The following is a 21942-nucleotide window of genomic DNA, read 5'->3' as shown; positions in this document are numbered from 1 at the left end:
ACATGATGATTACTTTTCTCTTCGTTATCTATAATATGGATTTATTGATCAATGTTTACCATGAAAACGACTTTGTGTGGGTTCTGAGGTTGTCTCCAGATGACTAAAATGATTGATAAGATGAGTATGATGAAAACAACAAGAAGTATGATACTCCACGTTTCCATATTTCCTATGGCCTGGACTGCATAGGTTGTAAGGACACTCAGTGCACAGATTATTAATGCTGCAAAAGACAAAGCAGGTAAAAATAAGATTGACTTTATTTCTTATATACTAATATCTATCACACGAGTGGGTGATGCTTATACATAAGTTTATTGTATTATATAGTTTCCTGTCTAGCCCTTTTCAGATTGAGGTTCCTCCTTCAGGTAAGGGGAGAAATGATTTTTTAAAAATATATTTATAGTTTATATTTATAGTTATAGCTCTGTGCAGGGTGTGGCTCAGTGGCTAGCACCGTTGCCTTTTGATGCTGGGGTCCTGGGTTTTAATTCTATCAAGGACAACATATGAGCTTTCCCAGCTGTGTTAAAAGCAAACTTGCCATGTTAAAAGCGGCAAGATGACCTAACCCACAGACAGATAAAGTCAATACTATATATATATATATCTTACCTAGAAGTCCCACAAGTAAGCTAACCACAGAAGCAGATTGTTCTGTTGGTAGGCTGGGGGGATGCAGAAGAGAGCGAAAGCTAAATCCCTGTTCTTGTAGGATAATAATTTGGGACTCGTTCATCATAGATTCTCTCTCTGAGGCTGACAGCATTTCCTTATCTGGAACACATTTAGGCTTCTCATAACCAAGGCCGGGCTGGTACCTATATAGAAATCAAAACATTAAAATTGTATACACCAGGAATTGTGACACAATAGATATTTATCCTGTGTAAGGCTGGGTTCACACTATTTCAGTCAGTATTGTGGTCCTCATATTGCAACCAAAACCAGGAGTGGATTAAAAACACATAAAGGCTCTGTTCACACAATGTTGAAATTGAGTGGATGGCCGCCATATAACGGTAAATAACTTCCATTATTTCAATACAACAGCCGTTGTTTTAAAATAACAGCAAATATTTGCCATTAAATAGCGGCCATCCACTCAATTTCAACATTGTGTGAACAGAGCCTTTCTGTGTTTTCAATCCACTCCTGGTTTTGGTTGCAATATGAGGACCACAATACTAACTAAAATATACGTAGTGTGAACCCAGCCTTAAAGTAACATACTACTTAGAGTAAAAAGCAAACATCATACAATTACTGTGTAATGCATTTTCGCCATGTTCCATAATTTCAACACCTGACGCACGTCCTGGACATCTCCCCTTTTTTAAAGGGGCCTTTCCATTTTACAAAGCTAGCTCTCAGGATTGAGAACAACTATCTGATTGCAGGGGTTCAGACCTCTGGAGCCCTCCATGATCTCAAGAATCGGGACTGAATCTCCTTTCTGATTTCTAACTATAATATTCCCCAACTTACAGTATATACAAAAAACTGATAAACGGATTCCTTCTAGGTATATGCAGTAATTTCTATAGTGGTAAAGAAAGATGCTTAAAAAACATGGTCATGAAACAAGACCCATTTACACTGGGAAATTGTTACTATTTTTCAGTTAATAATTAACACCAATATAAATGATATGGAGATACACCCTGTAATAGTATAATAGTAATACACATATCATTGTAACTTGGTAATATGGTTTGAATAATCTTAATATATACCTATTGGTCTTAAGCATATACAATATATACGACCTACATTAAAAAAAAAAAGCCTAGACCACTCTATTAATCATAAAAAAGGTTTTATTCCCTGAAGTCAAATGCTGAAACGCACATTGGGGGTTGTAGTGATCCAGGGTTCACTCATTGGGCTGGTCAGATAGGTTATTTATGCTGAGCAGTTTTATTGATTTACTTATGAATGTCTTGTATTGTACTTGGCACTTTACTCTTAAGACAAGACTCATATTTGGGCTCTAGCATATTATAGTATTATGTAAATATATGATTTTTTTCTATATTACCATTTCTACTATAGCATTATGTGAATATATTTTTTTTCTATACTACTATTTCCTTGGACACCATTACAGTGATTTTTTTCTCCTTTTTAAATATTTTAAGATGTCTATGAAATTATTTCAATAAAGAACTTTTTATGATTAAAGGGGTAGTTTACAAAAAAATATCTTTTAAATCAACTGGTGCCAAAAAGTGCCAGAGATTTGTTCTATTACTTCTATTTAAAAAAATTTTCAAGCCTACCAGTACTTATCAACTGCTGTATGTCCTGCAGGAAGTGGTATTCTTTCCAGTCTGGAGAGCAGGAGAGGTTTTCTATGGGGATTTGCTACTGCTCTAGACAGTTCCTGTCACAGACAGGTGGGTCAGCAGAAAGCATACACCACTTCCTGCAGGACATACAGAAGGTTTCTAGGAAGTGGTGGATAGCCAGGGAGCACAGATGTGACTGTTTGCTGACTGAAACACACCAACAACTGAGATTTGGAGGTGATGACTTTAAATACCCTCAGGTGATCATCCTAGAGTTCACTAGAACTTGTGTGCTGAGTCAGGTATACAGGTGAAGAGGCGTACACCTACCACTAGACAGAGCCCAATCCCCCAGGATGCCTGCCCAGCACAGGTGAGAAGATGTTAGAGCACAAGCACATGAAGAAAGAGCAGTCCAGCTTATTATTGAGGACCACACCCAGATATTTATATGTGTTCACTGTCTCAATGTCTGTCCCCTGGATGTCCACTGGACTTGGAGGAAATTTGCGCTTGCGGAAATCCACCACCATCTCCTTGGTTTTTTTCAGCATTAATCCTCAGGTGGTTCTGCTGGCACTAATCAACAAAATCCCTGTTCACCTCTCTGTACTCCCTGTCGTCTTCACTCGTGATGAGGCCTACTATTGCAGTCATCAGAGTACTTTTTTAAGTAGCAGGTAGGTAAGTTGTACCTGAAGTCTGCAGTGTACAGTGTGAAGAGGAAGGGAGCAAGAACTGTACCCTGTGGTGCCCCTGTATTACAGATGACAGTATCTGACACACTGCTATCGGCAACAACGGCCGTAGAAATACGAAAAAATATGTTGTGTGAACATAGCCTGATAGTGTAGTGTATTAGATAATAAATTGTTGTATTCATAAATAAAATCTCAATGCTCTGTAGCGAACAATTCCTTTGGAAAAAAATATTTGTAAAATGTTTCATTAATGTTCTTTTGTTTTTCTCTATAAACCAAAATCGGCCATAATTTATTTATATAATCGGTTGATAACACACGATAGGCTGATAAACCATCTTCTACAGCTCTGGACAGCTGTAAGGTAAACTAAGGTAAATTCCCAAGGGGAAGAAAGCAAGGGACTTGGTAGAAAGAAAAAATAGCTAAGAGCTGACACATGACTGTGCAGCAAAAGCCAATTTCAGCTTCCCTTCTAAAATTCTCACTGATAGCTTGCAGATTTAGACCACCCAATGTAAAAAGTGTTGAACACAAAATAATGTATGGGTCAATAATCCCAGTCATCTCCAGCAAATTATAATGGGATCAGAGTGTTCTGAAGAAACAACCTTGTGACCTTGTTCTGTGTGTTTTACTGGGACTGTCAGCCAGGGGCGTAGCTAATGTCTCCTGGGCCCTGGTGCGAGAGGCCAACTTGGGCCCCCCCCCCCTCCTTTCACGACCAAGTGATGCTATTGTTGTGTGTGTTTGTGTATATATATATATATATATATATATATATATATATATACACACACAGTGGTGCCTTGGATTATGAGCATAATTCGTTCCAGGACCGTGCTTGTAATCCAAATCCACTCTTAAACCAAAGCAAATTTTCCTATAAGAAATCATGTAAATGCAGACAATTGGTTCCGCACCCCAAATATATTTATTATTCTGTACTGTACAGTAATGGAGAGGATGGGAAACACAAGGGCTGACAGAGACTGCAGGGAGCATGAAGGAATGAGCAGTACAGATGTGGGCACATACATGCAGCACTCTCTGTCCGGGGAGAGAGGGGTTACAGCTATGGAGAGATTACCCCCCCCCCCCACAGTCCTGTCCCCTGATGTAAGCCCCAGCCTGAAGGGGATCTGCTATGATTTGGAAGGTGTTTAGAGTACAGTGCTGTAGACCCCGCTATGCAGGCCATGCCCCTTCTCCACTCGCGCTCCTACCCGATACAGGAAGTTCTTAAACCAAAGCAATGTTCTTAAACCAAGTCACAATTTTGAAAAACTGTGAGCTCTTAAACCAAAACGCTCTTAAACGAAGTTACTCTTAAACCAAGGTACCACTGTATGTATATATATATATATATATATATATATATATATATATATATATACACACACACACACCAAGACAGATATTACCTATTACCGCCATACTGTTACCGACCAAATCCTGTATACTGAGACCAATATTACCAGTAATACCAGTATATAGGAAGGAAACATTACCGCCACACCACAACCACTACCATCACCACCATATTGTTACTGACCAAATCCAGTATACTAAATCACCTCATCCAGTCATATAGAGGTGGCCCCAGCTCTACACAGGTTCTATACACCATATACATTACAGTGCAGATATATCAGGTGACTCACAGTGGGACGTCTTCTCTGATCGGAGTTCTTTCCTTTTCATCATCTTCTCCATCCGTCCTGGGCCGTTATGAGAACTTCTCCGAGCCACGAATCCACAGAATCTGCCAGACAGACATATTAGGCTCCACACTCTGACACCATCTCCATCTCTCTACACACTGCACATCTGTATTGTCCCCTTTACACCCTCATTTAGTGGGTAGCCCTGACTCTATGTGACCTCCTAATAATATATGCCCCCCTCTGTGTATTCCCTCTCCCCCTATGTTGCCCCCCTCCCTTATAGATGGCCCCCTCTACCCCCTCCCTTATAGATGGCCCCCTATACCCCCTCCCTTATAGATGGCCCCCTATACCCCCTCCCTTATAGATGGCCCCCTCTCTCCTCACCCTCCCTTATGGATGGTCCCCTCTCCCCCCACCCTCCCTTATAGATGGCCCCCTCTCCCCCCACCCTCCCTTATAGATGGTCCCCTTCCCCCCCCCCTCCCTTATCGATGGTCCCCTTCCCCCCCCTCCCTTATAGATGGTCCCCTTCCCCCCCCCCTCCCTTATAGATGGTCCCCTTCCCCCCCCCTCCCTTATAGATGGTCCCCTTCCCCCCCCTCCCTTATAGATGGTCCCCTTCCCCCCCCTCCCTTATAGATGGTCCCCTTCCCCCCCCTCCCTTATAGATGGTCCCCTTCCCCCCCCCTCCCTTATAGATGGTCCCCTTCCCCCCCTCCCTTATAGATGGTCCCCTTCCCCCCCTCCCTTATAGATGGTCCCCTTTCCCCCCCTTTATAGATGGTCCCCTTCCTCCCTCCCTTATAGATGGTCCCCTTTCCCCCCCTTTATAGATGGTCCCCTTCCTCCCTCCCTTATAGATGGTCCCCTTCCCCCCCCACCCTCATAGATGCCCCCCTCTTTCCCCCCACCCTCATAGATGGCCCCTCTTTCCCCCCACCCTCATAGATGGCCCCTCTTTCCCCCCACCCTCATAGATGGCCCCTCCTTCCCCCCACCCTCATAGATGGCCCCCTCCTTCCCCCCACCCTCATAGATGGCCCCCTCCTTCCCCCCACCCTCATAGATGGCCCCCCTCTTTCCCCCCACCCTCATAAATGGCCCCCTCTTCCCCCCACCCTCATAGATGCCCCCCTCCTTCTCCCCCACCCTCATAGATGCCCCCCTCCTTCCCCCCCACCCTCATAGATGGCCCCCTCTTTCCCCCCACCCTCATAGATGGCCCCCTCTTTCCCCCCACCCTCATAGATGGCCCCCTCTTTCCCCCCACCCTCATAGATGGCCCCCTCCTTTCCCCCCACCCTCATAGATGGCCCCCTCCTTTCCCCCCACCCTCATAGATGGCCCCCTCCTTTCCCCCCACCCTCATAGATGCCCCCCTCCTTTCCCCCCACCCGTACAGGCTGATAAAAAAACCAAAACTTAACTCACCTGACATCGCGCTCCCACGTTGATTCTCACTCCTTCTGGTCTGTCCCCGACTGCTGCGCGGCTGCCGGGGGTGTCGCGTCTTATCCCCGGCAGCGCGCGCATCCCAGAACTCCCTGCGCGCCGGAACCGGAAGTCAGGGCCCAAGGCGCGCAGGGAGTTCTGGGATGCGCGCGCTGCCGGGGGTAAGACGCGACACCCCCGGCAGCCGCGCAGCAGCCGGGGGAAGACGGAGCCCGACTCTTGTGACCGCAAGCAAAACAATGCTTGCGGTCACAAGAGTGATTGATCGGGGGGCCCCGCGGGCCCCCCTTGTGGCGGGCCCGGTCGCGGCGGCGACCCCCGCGACCACGGTGGCTACGCCACTGCTGTCAGCTAATGAGCCAAGGATCTTTCCTTATTCCTCCCAGCAGGAAATGTAGTTAGAGGGAATTTGTCAGCTCTATATTATGCTCAGAGCTGCAGACATGGGCAGATAGCTGATAGGGAGATACAATAAAGGATACTTCTATTAACTGATAGCTGTGTGCAAAGCTGTTAAATTATGTTTTCCTTCCAAGCTCAAGAGTTGTAGGGGCTGAGCTGAGCTCCAAGGAGCCTACAGAGCAAGGAGGGCCGATGGAAGGAGAAAGCATGCAGCTGCAGCCCAGCCTCACCTCTATGACTGACGCTTAAAGAACCCATCCAGGCTTAGAAAAACATGGCCACTTTCTATTAGGAATTCATACAAAAGATTTTTACCTCGGCACTACAGGTCCCAGTACGCTTGTAGCGTGTACCGCTAATAGTTGACTCTCGGACTCTCACGGTGCTCAATCATCCAAGACAGGTAAAGGACTTACTTGAAACTTTTCTTCAACAAAGAAGTGAAAGATGAAGCACTCGTGTATCCTTGAAAAATCCGTAACTTTATTCCACCATTAGTTACAACAGGTGCTCATGGACGCGGTCAGGTGAGTGAACGGGCCCGTGAGTGCTGACATATCTTCTCTAAGGAATGGAGTCTAAAGCCCCTATTATACGGGGAGACGGATCTCCTGCCACGGCTATTACACGCATCGCGATCTGCTGCCACCGCTCCTGTTTCATGGTGCGTCGACAGCAAATCGTTACTATCTTAGTCATTTGTCTTTCAACATGAAAGATAACGACACAAACTACCAGCTGACATCGTTCATGCTGGCTGATCGTTTTCTTCTATTACACTAGACGATTATCGGCCAAATATGGCTGATAATCGTTTTGTGTAATAGGGCCTTAAGAAGCCCCCGGTTTTCACCAGAGCCCGCCGCAAGGCAGGGTGGGCTTCACTGCGGGAAACTTCCAGGTCGCTACCCTCAGAAAAGGTTCTTGGTGACCACCGACTGAAGAAATGAAGGAGTACTGAAGCCGGAGACTAGATGCTCTTCTGTGGTCAAACCTTAAATGCAATGTGAAGACATTGTTCAGACTGGAGCTAAGCAGGGAACTCGGAACCGAATCCAAATGACTAGAAGGTCTCTAGGAAGTGGGGGATAGCCAGGGAGCACATATGTGGTTTACTGACTGAAACACATCAACAACTGTGTACAGAGGTTCGGAGGTGATGACTTTAAATACCCCCTGGTGATCATCGTAGAGTTCACTAGAACTTGTGTGCTGAGTCAGGTATACAGGTGAAGAAACGAACTCCTGCCATTAGACGGAGCCCAATCCCCCAGGATGCCTGCCCAGCACAGGTGAGAAGATGTTAGAAGACAAGCACACTAAGAAAGAGCAGGAGAGTAAACAGACTGAAGCGCAGTGCACCCTGCAGCAGGTAGGGGATAACATGGGCATGACCATGTACCGTTACAGTTACATTAAAGTAAATATACACAATCTGAGGACAGGGATGGTCCTGTTTTTGCAAGAAAGTAGCTGTGCTTCATCTTATCCTGGATAACACGTTTAAAGACCAGTATCAATCGTTGTATCTCCCTATCAGTTATTTGCCTTATGTCGCCTTGTTTGTACTTTATATTCGCTCATTTCTAGTTTTGATCCTTTTTTTATAATGGAAGTCAATGGAAATGGATCAAAATGGATGCACAGAAATGCATCAGTTTTTTAAACTGTTTTTCACCTATTTTTTTGCATAAAACGGATGAAAAAAAAAAAATAAAGCATTGGAAATACGCAGTGTGAACTGAGCCTAACCCCAAAGTCAGCTCAAAATACTGTCCCTTTGGGGGTCATTTCTGTGTTAGAGCCCATGCTAGGGATTGTCTGGTGCCAGTCTAAGCCTGACATTCAAGCATTTTACACTTTACAGCCTAATACTTGCCATTTTCCATTTCATCTTTTACCAGGTTGACTAAGGATCCTTTAAAATATGTGAAACATTAGGCCACACACTTAAATTTACTGTAGTCTAGGCTATGCACATGATATGAAGGGAATTTATCAATCTGTAAAGCAAGCCTTAATAAATTCCCCCTTTAGTACTTTAGTGGTAAAACTGGTTCAACCATTTACTTCTGCAACTGTGTCAAGTGAATAGGACAATGCTGCAGTAAAATTTAGAGCCCCCCCCCCCCCACACACACACACACACACACACACACAACCCCTTTTTGTATTGTAATAAGGGAGTTGATGAGATGTGGACTGAAATGGCTTGCAATATACCGGAGGATGAGGACGCAGGCTGCCACAAGGGAGTAGGCCAGGAGGGTTCCAATGGACATCATGTCAACCAGAGCCTTCAGGTCGAACAGAAAGGCCATTATAGCTATTGGATAAAAAATAAAACACAAGTTTTAGCTCTATTGCATTATATAACTATGGACATAATCGTCATTATTTGTCTATTTCTTCATGACTACATCTGTCTTTGTTACATGTTAAAGTGTCACTGTCGTTCTAAAAACATTTTGACATGTCAGAAAGATCTGGGTGTTAGATACTGACCAATTGTGAGAATGAGCCTGGAGAAGACCTCTCCTGGCTTTGGGTCACATGAGGAGTCAGACTCATATTGAAAGTCTATGAGCCCAACTCTTTGCACTGACATAGAGCGGGGGAGTGGACCATGCGGCAGTGCAGTCTTCTCACCGCTCATTCTCACTATCTGTCAGGGTCCAAACACTCAGACCTGGACCAATCAAAACTTTTGACATTTTGCCATAAGTAAAGGATAAATAACAAAATACATGCAAATGATACTTATCTGACTCCAACCCAAAAATTAGTCATCACTGTTTATATGCATAACCACCATACCATGTTACACCTGTGCAAGGTAATGGTTCCCATTTTATGCATGTATTTAGAGTATATCTGAACTGGGCCTATTTTCTGCCTCAGTTCTTATTTCAGTAAGCACAGCTTCTGTGTTTACACTTTCTGTTTGTCAGTAGTAAAGGGAAACATGGTATGATGTGCATATAAGAAGGTTTACTATCACAGATGTTTTGTACACACTTGCAGCATCCACCATTCCATGGCAGCTCTCCTAGATGTCAATAAGCGTAAGGACCTTCAGTTACTGACAGCAATAATAACTGGGATGGAACTATTGAAAGGGGTGCAAGGCAAGGTGTGGTGGCCCAACTGTTTCTGTCAGGCATGAAGGAGTGCATGGCAGCACATAGGCCACCTGCAGTCTCTGGCAACAGATGACATAAGGCTCCATACACATTAGAAAAAGCTGGCACAACCTGCTGATTTCAGTCTAATGTGTACGGGGGCCTTCTGTCTCCCCAGTGACAGATGATGTCATGACGAGAAGGACTTCAACTGCCCAATCTGGCAGCACCTTACCCTTCTTCTCTCCATTCAGGGCACATAAAATGCTTGGCTGAGCCGAACATTTATGTACATCATATGAGACAGCTGTCAGTTGAACAGACATTGGGCTTACAACTAGCCCATAAGTATGGATACCTTTACTCAAAAAGAAAAAGGACAGCATATCTATCCACTACAGCAGGGCTCTTCAACCTTTTTTCACTGGGGTCTCATCAAAGGAACATGAAAAAGTCTAGGCCTCACCATTGTTTTTTGTCTATGCTTAAAGTGAATCTGTCAGCTGAATCTGTCAACCTGCTGACACTGGTATATAGCTACTAGGTCAAGACACATGGTACGTTTTATTCCACAGTGTCAAAAAATGCTTTAATTCTCAGGTAAAAAGTGCCACAGAGTTCTTCCCAAGCAGGGGCCTAACTCGAAATGGCTGGGCCCCATAGCAAACATTTGATTGCTACCCCCCTGCCCCCCGCCGCCCCCCTATTCCCACTAAGCTGTCAGGTGCAGGTGTAGTCATAAATGCATAATTGGAAGCGCTTGTCAAGAGTGCCTCCAGTTAATGGGAGATTTGCAGATCCCGGGAGGCTTGCTCAGCCACCTGGTGCTGCACATGATGACAGCTCAGGGGGCCCAGTTTATTGCAGGAGCAGGCCACAGGGCCCCCTGATGCGGCAAACCCCTATGGCCGCTACGGCTGCTATAGTGATAGTTACACCCCTGTTCCCAAGCTTCTCTGGTGCTGAGATCTGCAACACCTTATCACTAACCCCTCCTATACCTGACCCTGCTCCCCTCCTATACCTGACCCTGCTTGGTACTTCCAGTTGTCTGTTAATCAAGCAGGGATACGAGCAGGGATGTGAGAAGGCATTCTAGCTTGCAGCATTTCAGGAGCTTGGGAAAGCCTCTTTCACAATTTGCACTGGAGAATAACATTTTTCCATGTTAAGGAAGCACAGCGGGATATCTGTAAGGTACCATGTGTCTCCTTACTCTAACAGCTATGTAACCATGTCAGTAGTTTGGAACCTGACTTAAAGATGACAGATTCACCTAAAAGCACAGTTTAATGCAGCTAGAGAAAGGATTGTACCGTATATAATGGTTTTGGACAAAACTGACCCCTTAGCTGCACCTCATTAAAAAGTAGGGGGCACTACACCAGGAAAGCCTACATAACATTGGTAAGTCCCATCTGTCACTGATGACATCATTGGATTGAGGACATACAGGAGACCAGCAGGGGACACCACTGCAGTCACTGACAGTTCCTGTGAGGCAGTGACAATGCTGAAGTTTATAATAATAAAGTTTTTGTATTGATCTCTTCACCTACTTTCCATGCACCCTAGACGTTACTGAATTTTGCGTCTGTCGTCCTGACGCCAATGTCCCATGTAGGAAATGTTTACAGCTAGCAGTGCCAGCTTTCTACTCTCATTATCTTGCTTACATTGGTATCATTTATAACTCAATTATTATTTTCCCATCACTCCCTGCCCACACTGACATTTTTTAAACTTTTACCCGGACTACCCCTTTAAAGGGATTTTCAAAGACTTTTTTAATTAATGGCCTTGCCCTCAGCATAGACACTCCAACCATGCTGGGTTACTGCAGCTTAGAGCCTATTGAAGTGAATGAGAGCTGACCTGTAGTAACCCAGTATGGCCACAACACAGAGAACAGTGCTGTCTACTTCCAATGTTGTTCACTGTATTAACAGGCATTGCCACTCAAACAGCTGATCAATGGAAGTGTCAGGCGTTGAACCTCCACCAAACAGATCCTGAAGAACGCCATCAATGAAAATCTCTTGAAGATCCTTGTATATTTATATGCTGAAAAACAATAGTTGCATAATAGCATACCAAGTGATGCAATCCAGGTCAGTATCTTTTTGGTTAAAATACCCTAACAAATTAGGGCAGGTCACTACAGTTATGTTTATTTTGTATGCTTGTTATTTTATACACATAGAGGGACATGTATCATGTGGCGTATGTTTTTTGTTCGGCGGAAAGAGGCGACTTGGGAATATTTTATCCGCAAATTGGCCGTTTTGCGAATAAAATATTCGCAAATTGTCTCTTTCCGGCGGGTACGCCAGGGGGCCTGTAAAAAGCACGCACTCATAGTCTGCGCGATTCAGCATTTTTTTCACTTAAAGAGTCACTGTCGTATTTTTTTTTTTTGCAGAAATCAATAGTCCAGGCGATTTTAAGAAACTTTGTAATTGGGTTTATTAGCCAAATCTGCCATTATCTGCATGTAAAAAGCCTTTTCCCAGGCCCCCCCCTCCTTCCTCTTTTTCATCCACTCTGAAAAATCTGAAAATTGTGACTTGTTGCAGGAGACGTACCCTGTCTGCTCTAGGGAGAGGGGAGGGGGGAGGAGGAAGGAGGGAGTTAGCCGGCAACAGAAAGCAGATAACAGAGGATTACAGGCACGGAGCTGGGTGACAGCTGTAATCCGAGCTCAGACAGGTCACTGGTGATGGTCACAGGAGATATCCGGTGAGGGATTTGTAGATTAACTCTTTGTTGTCCTGTTTTGGTCTTTTCTTTAGCTCTCTCCATAGGAGAACAATGAAGACAGGGGGGAGAGCTTCAAACTGCTTTTTCATGATAAAAATGCATTTTTCGGATAATAAACCCAATTACAAAGTTTCTTAAAATCGCCTGGACTATTGATTTCTGCAAAAAAAAAATTCACGACAGTGACACTTTAAAGATACACCGAAAACCTACTCCAGCCCTCAGCTGGCGTAGGTTTTCGGCTGTGCGCACCAGAGCGCACGGGATTTATGTAGAGGCAGTCCACCTCTACATAAATCTCCGTAGCGCCGGAGATGCGGGGACATTTTTAAGTCCAGCGTAAAAAATGTCCCCCATACAGTACAGCCAAAGTTATTACAGATGAGCTAATCCTATATTCTTATTGTAGGTCAAAGCTAAAATATGACCCATTTACAGCACATTTTATTAAAAGAACAGTTTCTGTCATTTTTATTCTTATGGTTGCTGTTTAGTCTCTGACTAGCCATGGGAAAGGATGTAGAATCTGAGATTTGCAGTTCCATGCAAATCTAAGAAACCTTAGAATTTCCCAATTTAATGTCTGGAATGAAACAAGAAGCTTTAACCTTAGACGGTTTGATTAATTACAAGGAAGATTTTGTTGCTGGCAAAAAGATGAAGGTCTACTTAGTGACTCAATGAGAGATGGAAATGAAGGCAGCAAACGTGTTACATTCTACAGGTTTGTGAATAAAGTAAATATGCTTGACCTCTACACACTCTGGGCCTCAGTTATAAAGGCAAAATTCATTTTGAATGTCACTTTAGATTTACTGAATATGTTGGTGGACATTGGGAAGTTGTTAAAGGGGATTTCCAGGAAAAGTGTACTTCAGCATAGCTCATCAGTCACTAAACGTCAGGGTGCTAACACCCGGCATCCATGCTAGTCCTCTTTTCCGTACCTACACAGTGAACAAAGTTTGTCGCCATTCATTGTGTATTGATGGCAACTTGTAACCGCAGCTTAGCTCCTGTTCACTTGAACAGAACCTGAACTGCAGTTATACCTCCACGCAGTGAACAACGACACCACCCATCTGATCGTGTGGGTGCCAGGTTTCGATACCCTGATGATGCTCCTCAGTACATTTTGCCTGGAAACCCCTTCAAATATCTCATATCAGTTGATTTGCACTATGAATATTCATAGATGTAAAAATTCTATGTGTAATGAATGTGCATTTTTTGCCTTGTATGACATTGGCCCATCAGGGTAACCAATTTGTGAGTAGAACTGATGACCAGCAAAGTTGTGATGTCATGCATGTTGATTCAATGACATCAGTTTCATGGTTATTGGTTCGATCCACAAAATGCTTGCCTGTTTGGTGGTCTGTTTTAATACGGACACCACGAATCCCACGTAATCCATGCATACATAAAGAAGAAGAGTACGCAGGAGCATTTATAAGCTGATTATTCATTACTGTAATTCCAAACATTTGCAATTCTGAATATAGTTTTACCTCTAAAATTAAACCAGCATTTCACCCCTGACTTACATGCAGAAAAAGACACAAAGCAGATCCCATTGATAAACTTGCATGCAAACCACCATGAGCAAACCACCATTTTTCACAGATCTTCTTCTTCACATCTTACCAGAGATCACACCAGCTGTCAGTGTGGCAGCAACTGGCGACTGCCGCTCACTCACGTTGGAAAGAAATCTAAATAGTAAACCGTCTCTTGCCATGGCAAACAGAATTCGGGGGAGAGGAAACATAGAGCCCAGCAGGCTAGAATAGAAAAATGATGGATGTTGAAAAGCTGCTTTTTGCGCTAAATAGAACTACATGGGTAAAGTCAGCAAGCCCAAAGTGAGAGGGTTGGGAGAAACAATGAAAACTCATTTACCCTTGACTACCACAGAATCATTACAATGAGAATGGTCTATGGTGGTGATTGTAAATGATCAATCTTTTAACTACATGTGGTTTTCAAGGGTACATGCTTGAAATCTCATCATGACAAAAGAATAAATTATTCAAAAGTGGATTCAGGATATGGAATGAGTTAGAGAAGGATGACAGGTTCAGGAAGTCAGAGCAAACAAATACCAGACTGTGATGTCACCACTAAAACAATCTATATTCACATGTTCCCATTGGTTTGTGCCATTTACTCCTGAGCGATCTCACCTGCCACTGCACCGGACGACAGGGTGGCAATTACAGGGGTCTTCGTCCTGGGACTGATCTGAGCTAGAGTTTTGAAAAGCAACCCATCCTCCGCCATAGCATAGATTACACGAGGCATTGGGAAAATGGATCCGAGCAGACTGAATAAAATCAAACACATGCAACACAGCAAAACACCGGTCATGCAAGATTGTGAAAGAGAAATTAATGGGTAATTACAGTCAATAAGCCACCACCATAGTATACAAAGCCTTGAGATTACAATTAAAGAATATGGCTAGTAGCACCTAGTGTTAGCCCTTAACCTTCACCCACACCATTGGCCTCATAAATATATATTATTCTCTGTTAACAGTTTGTAGTCAAATAGTAAAGCAGTGAGTGTTCTGCATATTGGAAAAGTTTAATACATTTATTGGCATGCAGGGGGCGCTCTTTATCTTTTTAACTATTTAGACTTAGGTTCTCCACTATTTTTTTTTTTATAGAAAAATCTTACTAATACTGAATTCTGAGGTAAGTATTGACAAGAGATGATGTCTGCCAAGCCGCTTTTCCCATTTCTGCGGTCAGTAAAGTGCCAATCTCATATGCAAAATCCTGTTTGACATTCTGGTTGCTTGAAATGTGCCTTAATAGGGTTGTCAAGCAGCATATCTCTAGCAACTGGTATGTCTTAAATTACTTTAAAATTTACCTGTCGTTTCAAAAGATTTTTAAAAGTCTGCAAGGTTTTGTTACATTAACCCCCCAGAGAGTTGAAAACAAGATTTTTTGAGCCCTTGAGAGCTGAGAACACTGCATAAACTCCTCTCTGCTATGTTATGACATAGTGCTAAGTGTAAAAGTGTACTTAACAGGCTGGCTTTGTGCTTAGCTGATGATTCACACTAGTGCACTACTATAGATGGCAAATAGTAGGAGATAGGTTTATTGATACTTGGTACTGTGTGAGCAGAAATGAAAAAAAAAAAACAGCAGCAGCATTGAAATGAAGGGGTTACACTAAGCACTGAATTGTTGTTGCTGCTGACAAGTTGAAGGAGGGGGGTTACACATCAGCTCTGTGGACATAGGCAATAGGTACAGTGGTATTACCTCAAGAGTAAGCTGCCCAGTGCTTTTGTAGTGGTCAGAAATGGGAAAAGCCATGATTTACCTTTCAGGAACAGTGTAAATCATTTTCAGCAGGCTGGCTTGGCTTGCAGGTACACAGCCTATGCTATTTCCCTCTCTCTTCTGCATATAACAATAACCAAGCCCCTCCTCCACTTCCTGTAATCTGTCCTGATCTAGTTGTTACTAGAGATGGGCTGATTCTATTAACAGTTAGTGAACACCAGACTGCAGGGACTGAGGGGACTGCAGGGACTGAGGGGACTGCAGGGAGACACCTAGTGACCAAGGCTTTAGGTGTGTGTTTTTCTGAGAGAAGGAGTCATATTTGGTAATGTTAGGAATCATATACACTATTGAGGGAAGTTCTAAAAAGACAGTGACTATCTAAATCAAGGCATATATTTTATTGTACTTTAAGGCACAGAAGAGACAATGAGGCTTGGCAGGGCATAACCTTTACCTTTCACCCCCTTTGCCTTCTGCAGAAATTCTATTTTTCTATTCAGGTAAAATTTAGTGGAGAAGCCCTTTCCTTTTACCCAACAGATCATGATTTAAAGTCTCCATTTTGGGAAAAACATGGCACAACTAAGAAGGTTATAGGTGCTGTCCATTAAACATATTCTCTATAACAAATGGCAGCATAACTTAGTGATAAGCAATAATCTACAGGTGTCACCAGTCTAATAGTGACCACAATCACTTTTTTTTGTTATGTCTGATATGTATTAAGGAGTCCTCCAAATATGAACTGTTGGTTAATACAGGGCAAAACATGATGTAGAGCCCACATGGTAGGGGCATTTGCTATATAACCATATGACTGAAGCATATTTAATGAGAAAAAAATCATGTAATAAATTGCCCTGAATGCAGAATGTGTTTCTATGTATTGTTATGGCAGAAGCATGTTCAGTGTGTGTATTATAGTGTGTTTCTGCCATACAAGACATAGTGTGGAAAAGAACCACCTGGTGTTTGCCAAATTCATAAACTGCAGTGTAAATAAGTGGATCATGTTCTTATAACAATACGAAACCCGATTCCCATGCCTTAAAGTAAACCTCTAATGTTGAATATTTTTCTCTATGAGCATGAGGCGTTGAGCACATTTATATGAAGTTTTGATGAAGAAGATTCAGTAGAACATGTGTCAGAAATGCTGCAGATTTTCCACATGAAAAATGAAGATTGTTACTTAGCCCTCCCCCCCCCCTTCCGCATCTCAGAAGAGAAGGGGGGGGGGGGGAGAAAAAGTTTCAGTGCCAGCGAGCAGAAGATTTTAGCTGCCTTGTGCTCGCCAGACAACCCTTTAAGGCCTTCATACATATCGGCAAAATGTCAGCTCGACCCACCAATTTTAGTGGGACTGGTCAACTATGTTATGTTTATGGGGGCTCCTGACAACAGATGACTTTGATGACAAGGATTGGGCATCTCTGCACCTAGACATATAGTAAGCCACCATCAGAGGTGTCTGGCAGTGGCTTATTCCCCTATCCTCAATGACAACACAGTCTCTATGCATCAATGTGTAAGGGGGAGGGGATCAGGAGGAATATTTGTTCGTGGAACAATATTTACTTGACTGCTAGTGAATGTGCACTGAGACCTTTACAGTCTGGAAAGATAAACTTTTCTAGGTATCCACCAGTCCATTATGTGGGACAGATGAGAACCCTTGCAAAGACTGTTTTCTCTGAACATAAAGTACACAATGGGGGATGAAACTTGTCAACTTTTCCCTAGAAAAACTGGTGCTTGTGTTCTTAAACAGATTTTCCTTAGACAAACAGAATGGAGAGGTGTTCTACGCTTGATAAGTGGGCATGGGGACAAGTGTGTTGAGCTTGAACGTGACGTGATGCAACAAAAATGTGCCACATTTTGCAGCACATTTTTGGTTTAATGTAATGGCCTAATCTTAGAATAGACAGGGCACTAATACACAGAGTCGATTATCGGTCTGTGTAATAGAGACAACGATCAGCCGATGACAACGATCATTGGCTGATCGTTGATTTAGGTTTGGGCCTAAAGTCATCGGCATTGCCACGCATGGCTACATGTAATAGCGATGTGCAGCTGACGGCTGAAGATTCCCCAAACACCTGACACCTTACCTCTCTCCACTCCCAGTCTTCGCTCCTGTGTTCCGCAGCTTTCCGGTCCCGGTGGCTGCAGCGTCTGAGCAGCCTGTCAGCTGACAGGCCGCTCAGCCAATCACAGGCCGCGGCTTTGTCAGGTGTTTGGGCAAGGGCTGCTAATGATGTCCATGCAGCCATTACTGCCTGATTATTGGGCCGTCTAATAGGTCCAGTAAACAAGCCCCGTTCTAGCTGGTCTAGCAGGTTGACGCTTGATTACTTAAATGATTAGGCTGTAGTCGGCTTGTGTTATAGTGCCCTAAGGCTATGTTCACACGGACAAACAGCGGCCGTTCTTCCATGGATTGCCACTATTTACGGATATCTATGGCCGGAATTAATGATCATTGTACAGCTTATGAACATAACCTAAAGTTGTGCCGCATGTGTCAGGGATGTGCCACGTGTCAGGGATAAAGGGACATTCTTGATCAAAGGACAGTGGAGGGGAGTTGGGGGAAGGGTAGGTTTGGGGGGTAATTTTTGAAAATGTTCTATAAAAATATTTGATTAAAAAAAAAGTCTAACCCACTGATAAAAATCTATTGCACCCATAGTCTACTTTTAAATTGTCTAGACATCCATTTAATGTGTTAGCTGACAGGGTAAATAAAGAACTTAACTATCTACCTGTAGGCTGCTATTTTAAAATATGAAATTTAATAAAATTAGGTGGCCAGGTGATGATCTGGAGGACCATTACTGTAGATGTGTTCTTTAGTTTACATATGCATGTCTATTGTGTGAATTGAATGCAAACATATGTGTGTAACTCTTTCTAGATAATAAAAACATACATATTAGAGAGTGAAAAAATATTCTCCATATTAGAATTCGTCATCTAACAGCAAGGCTTAAAACAAGACAAGTCACTGTGGAGTTAATAACTCTATGCGTTTACCTGGTTGACAGTGCACAAAGAGACCCAACAGCCACTACGTATTTAGCAGGGCCCCAGCCAACATACTGGAAGGCCACAGGAAGGGGACTCTTCTCATCTAACAGGTAGTAAGGCATCATTAAGGTCAGGGCTGCTGACACACCAAAATATGCCATGAAGCACACCAGCAGGGAGGTCACGATTCCAATGGGTATTGCTCTTTGTGGATTCCGCACTTCCTCTCCTGCAAACAAACAGGTCAAAGTACACAAGAGAAATACGCTGTGACCACTACATATGTAATCTTCATGGCTATATACGATAGAAGAATATTGTAGAATAGATTTCTAGCATGAAGCTAACCTCTGATCAGGAGACACATATATTTATGATAATTAGACACATACAAGAACTTGATGAGTAGCGTGAAGTCATACAGAAGTCATACAGAAGTCATACAAAAGTCAATTAATTCTATATCGTGTTTTTCCTTTGCTAAGCTTTAAAGGCCTATTAGGGTGTAATATATATATATATATATATATATATATATATACACAGTGGTACCTTGGTTTAAGAGTAACTTGGATTGAGGGCGTTTTGTTGCAAGAAGATCTCACAGGTTTTAAAAATTGTAACTTGGTTTAAGAGCTTTGCTTTGGTTTAAGAGCTCCCTGTACTGGGTGGGAGGGAGAGTAAGGGGAGGGCATGGTCTACATAGTGGGGTCTACAAAATTGTACTCTGACTCAGGAAGTCCCCTCACCTTCCAAATCATGGCAGATCCACTTCAGGCTAGGGCTTGCATCAGGGGACAGGACTGTGGGGGTAATCTCTATATAGCTGTAACCCCTCTCTCCCTGGACAGAGAGTGCTGCATGTATGTGCTTGCTTTAAGAGTGATTTGCTTTGCTTTAAGAGTGATTTGGATTACAAGCATGGCCCCAGAAAAAAAAATATTCTTGTTATCCAAGGCACCACTGTAAACATAAATACCAATATATATATATATATATATATATATATATATATATATATATATATATTCCATGGTGGGACATCTTCCTTCCCCTTTCCTGTGAATATATCCTTGATTAGGTCGTCAAGGCTTTTGCTTACGTTAGACAAACTATAACTCATGGATAGTTAGGGAACTTCCAACCTTCCACTTTTTGTGTCCAAGTTACTGGCCAAGAGCAAATATATATAACTGCTTGTGATCTATCAATATATAATTATATCAATTATCACAGCATAAACTGGCAACAGAAAAAAGAAGGCATCATTTTTGCATTTTCTTTTATGATAATATAGTAGAAGGAACACACTAGCATTGATATGTATATATCCATATACTATCGGTGTTGCATAGTAGCTACTTGTCCTGCTAAGTAGTGAAGAAAGACTTTCTAGCCTGTGCTGGTATTCCAGCCTGCTTCATTCAATAGGGCTATCAAGTAGTCTTCCATCTATTTAAAGGTCGTACATACACCAGTTCTTACCGGTTGTTGCAATGCAGTCAAATCCAACAAAGGCATAGAAGCAAGTAGCAGCACCAGCTAGCATCCCAGTCATGCCATATGGCATAAAGCCTCCAGCTCCATGTTTACTAGTCACATTTTCACATGACACATAGTTACTGGAGGAAGACAGAATATTAAAGTATTTACCAGCTGGATACTGTTTAGTTACAATTTATAAAAAAAAAATATTTGAAGCCTCAATGAATTACAGAAAAGCCTCTGTGTAGAATACATTGATATGTGACTTATGAATGTAATATTACTGTAAAAATATACAAAAACTTTATTTATCGTTTAGATGATAAAATATAAAAAGTATATATAATATACTAATATTAAAATAACAAATAATATTATAATTATAATATTTATATTATAAAATACATAATATAGTTTATAATATATATTATAATATTAAAATAATAAAATATTATTAATATTGCTAAAAATATATCATATACATTTTGTATTGCCACTAGAACTCTAAATAATAATAATAATAATAATAATAGCTCTTTAGTGTAGAAAAGTTATATTACAGGAGGCTGACATACACCATACAGAGTCAGCTGTTCCTGCTGAAATCAACTGCCCCTCCCAATCCTCCATCCTTCTCCTCCATATGAACTCAATACACACTTAAAAGAAGTGCAGGTGCACTATAGGAGGCTGAGTGGCCTTGCACAGTCACATAATGCTACATAGGATGCTGTGCTATGAATGGGATCCCCATCCAGCCACATCAGAAGAACACTGGATCAGAAAGGACAGAGCTTCCTATAATAAACGGCAGGGACAGAGCCCAATAGCAGAAAGTGACTTATCGTTATTAAGGCTACATATTTTACAGTACTGTCCAAGAATTGGCCAACCCTTTAGTTTATCTGTTAAACCTTTTAGTAATTTGGAATATTAAAATTAGAGTAGGCAGAAGTAACTTTTTGATAAAGGGGAAAGCAATATCTTCCTCAAGTTAATGAAGGATGTACTTCCCTTTTTCCTATCCATTGAATTTTTTTTTGTCTATTTTTGTAAAGATAGATAATCTTGAGTTGTAATGAGAGGTGACAAAGTTGACATTGGTAGGTAGTTTGAGTATAATGGTAGAAAGGACTTGGCACTCACCAGATAATGTTTGCTAATTTATTGTGGTGCACAAAGCATCAGGTACAAGGAGGACACGTTTCGGCCAAGCATGGCCTTCATCAGCTCAGACACTCTGAGCCGATGAAGGCCATGCTTGGCCGAAACACGTACTTCTTGTACCTGATACTTTGTGCACCACAATAAATTAGCAAACATTATTTGGTGAGTGCCGGGTCCTTTCTACCATTATACTCAGGTTATCCACTGCCACATACACCACCAACACAGATGTGCCGTCCCCAATACATCCTTCCATTGGTAGGTAGTTGTCAGCATTAATAAATCAATGACCCCATCCATTACATGTCTTACCCAGGTGGAGCGGAGATATTCTGAAGAAAGGACTCTGATATCTTCCAGTTTTGTACATCACCTTTCACAAATCCAGCGATCATGACAAACAAGAGGACCAAAACATTGACTGCTGTGAACACCTTATTCACCCAAGCTGATTCCTTTACCCCAAAGGACAATAACCCTAATGAAAGAGGAATGGATACAAATAAGTATTTATATAGCATGCAGAGAATATTTATACA

General features: G+C 42.4%; 1 protein-coding gene across 2 annotated transcripts in view; it reads right to left on the bottom strand.

Annotated features, from left to right (window-relative positions):
- The window catches only part of SLC7A2 (solute carrier family 7 member 2), a 73505-nt gene that overhangs the window by 8301 nt on the left and 43262 nt on the right, over positions 1-21942 (bottom strand). For both annotated transcript variants that reach the window (XM_069977689.1, XM_069977690.1), the window contains exons 4-10: positions 21716-21881; positions 20237-20373; positions 18758-18980; positions 14052-14188; positions 8746-8848; positions 622-827; positions 60-226 (exon numbers count right to left, since the gene is read on the bottom strand). In XM_069977689.1, coding sequence (XP_069833790.1) covers positions 60-226; positions 622-827; positions 8746-8848; positions 14052-14188; positions 18758-18980; positions 20237-20373; positions 21716-21881 — 1139 coding nt within the window. The remainder of the gene's footprint in view (positions 1-59; positions 227-621; positions 828-8745; positions 8849-14051; positions 14189-18757; positions 18981-20236; positions 20374-21715; positions 21882-21942) is intronic.

The sequence above is a fragment of the Dendropsophus ebraccatus genome, chromosome 7, assembly GCF_027789765.1.
Source record: "Dendropsophus ebraccatus isolate aDenEbr1 chromosome 7, aDenEbr1.pat, whole genome shotgun sequence".
Taxonomy (NCBI): Eukaryota; Metazoa; Chordata; class Amphibia; order Anura; family Hylidae; genus Dendropsophus; species Dendropsophus ebraccatus.
This window is presented reverse-complemented; position numbering and strand designations above follow the sequence as displayed.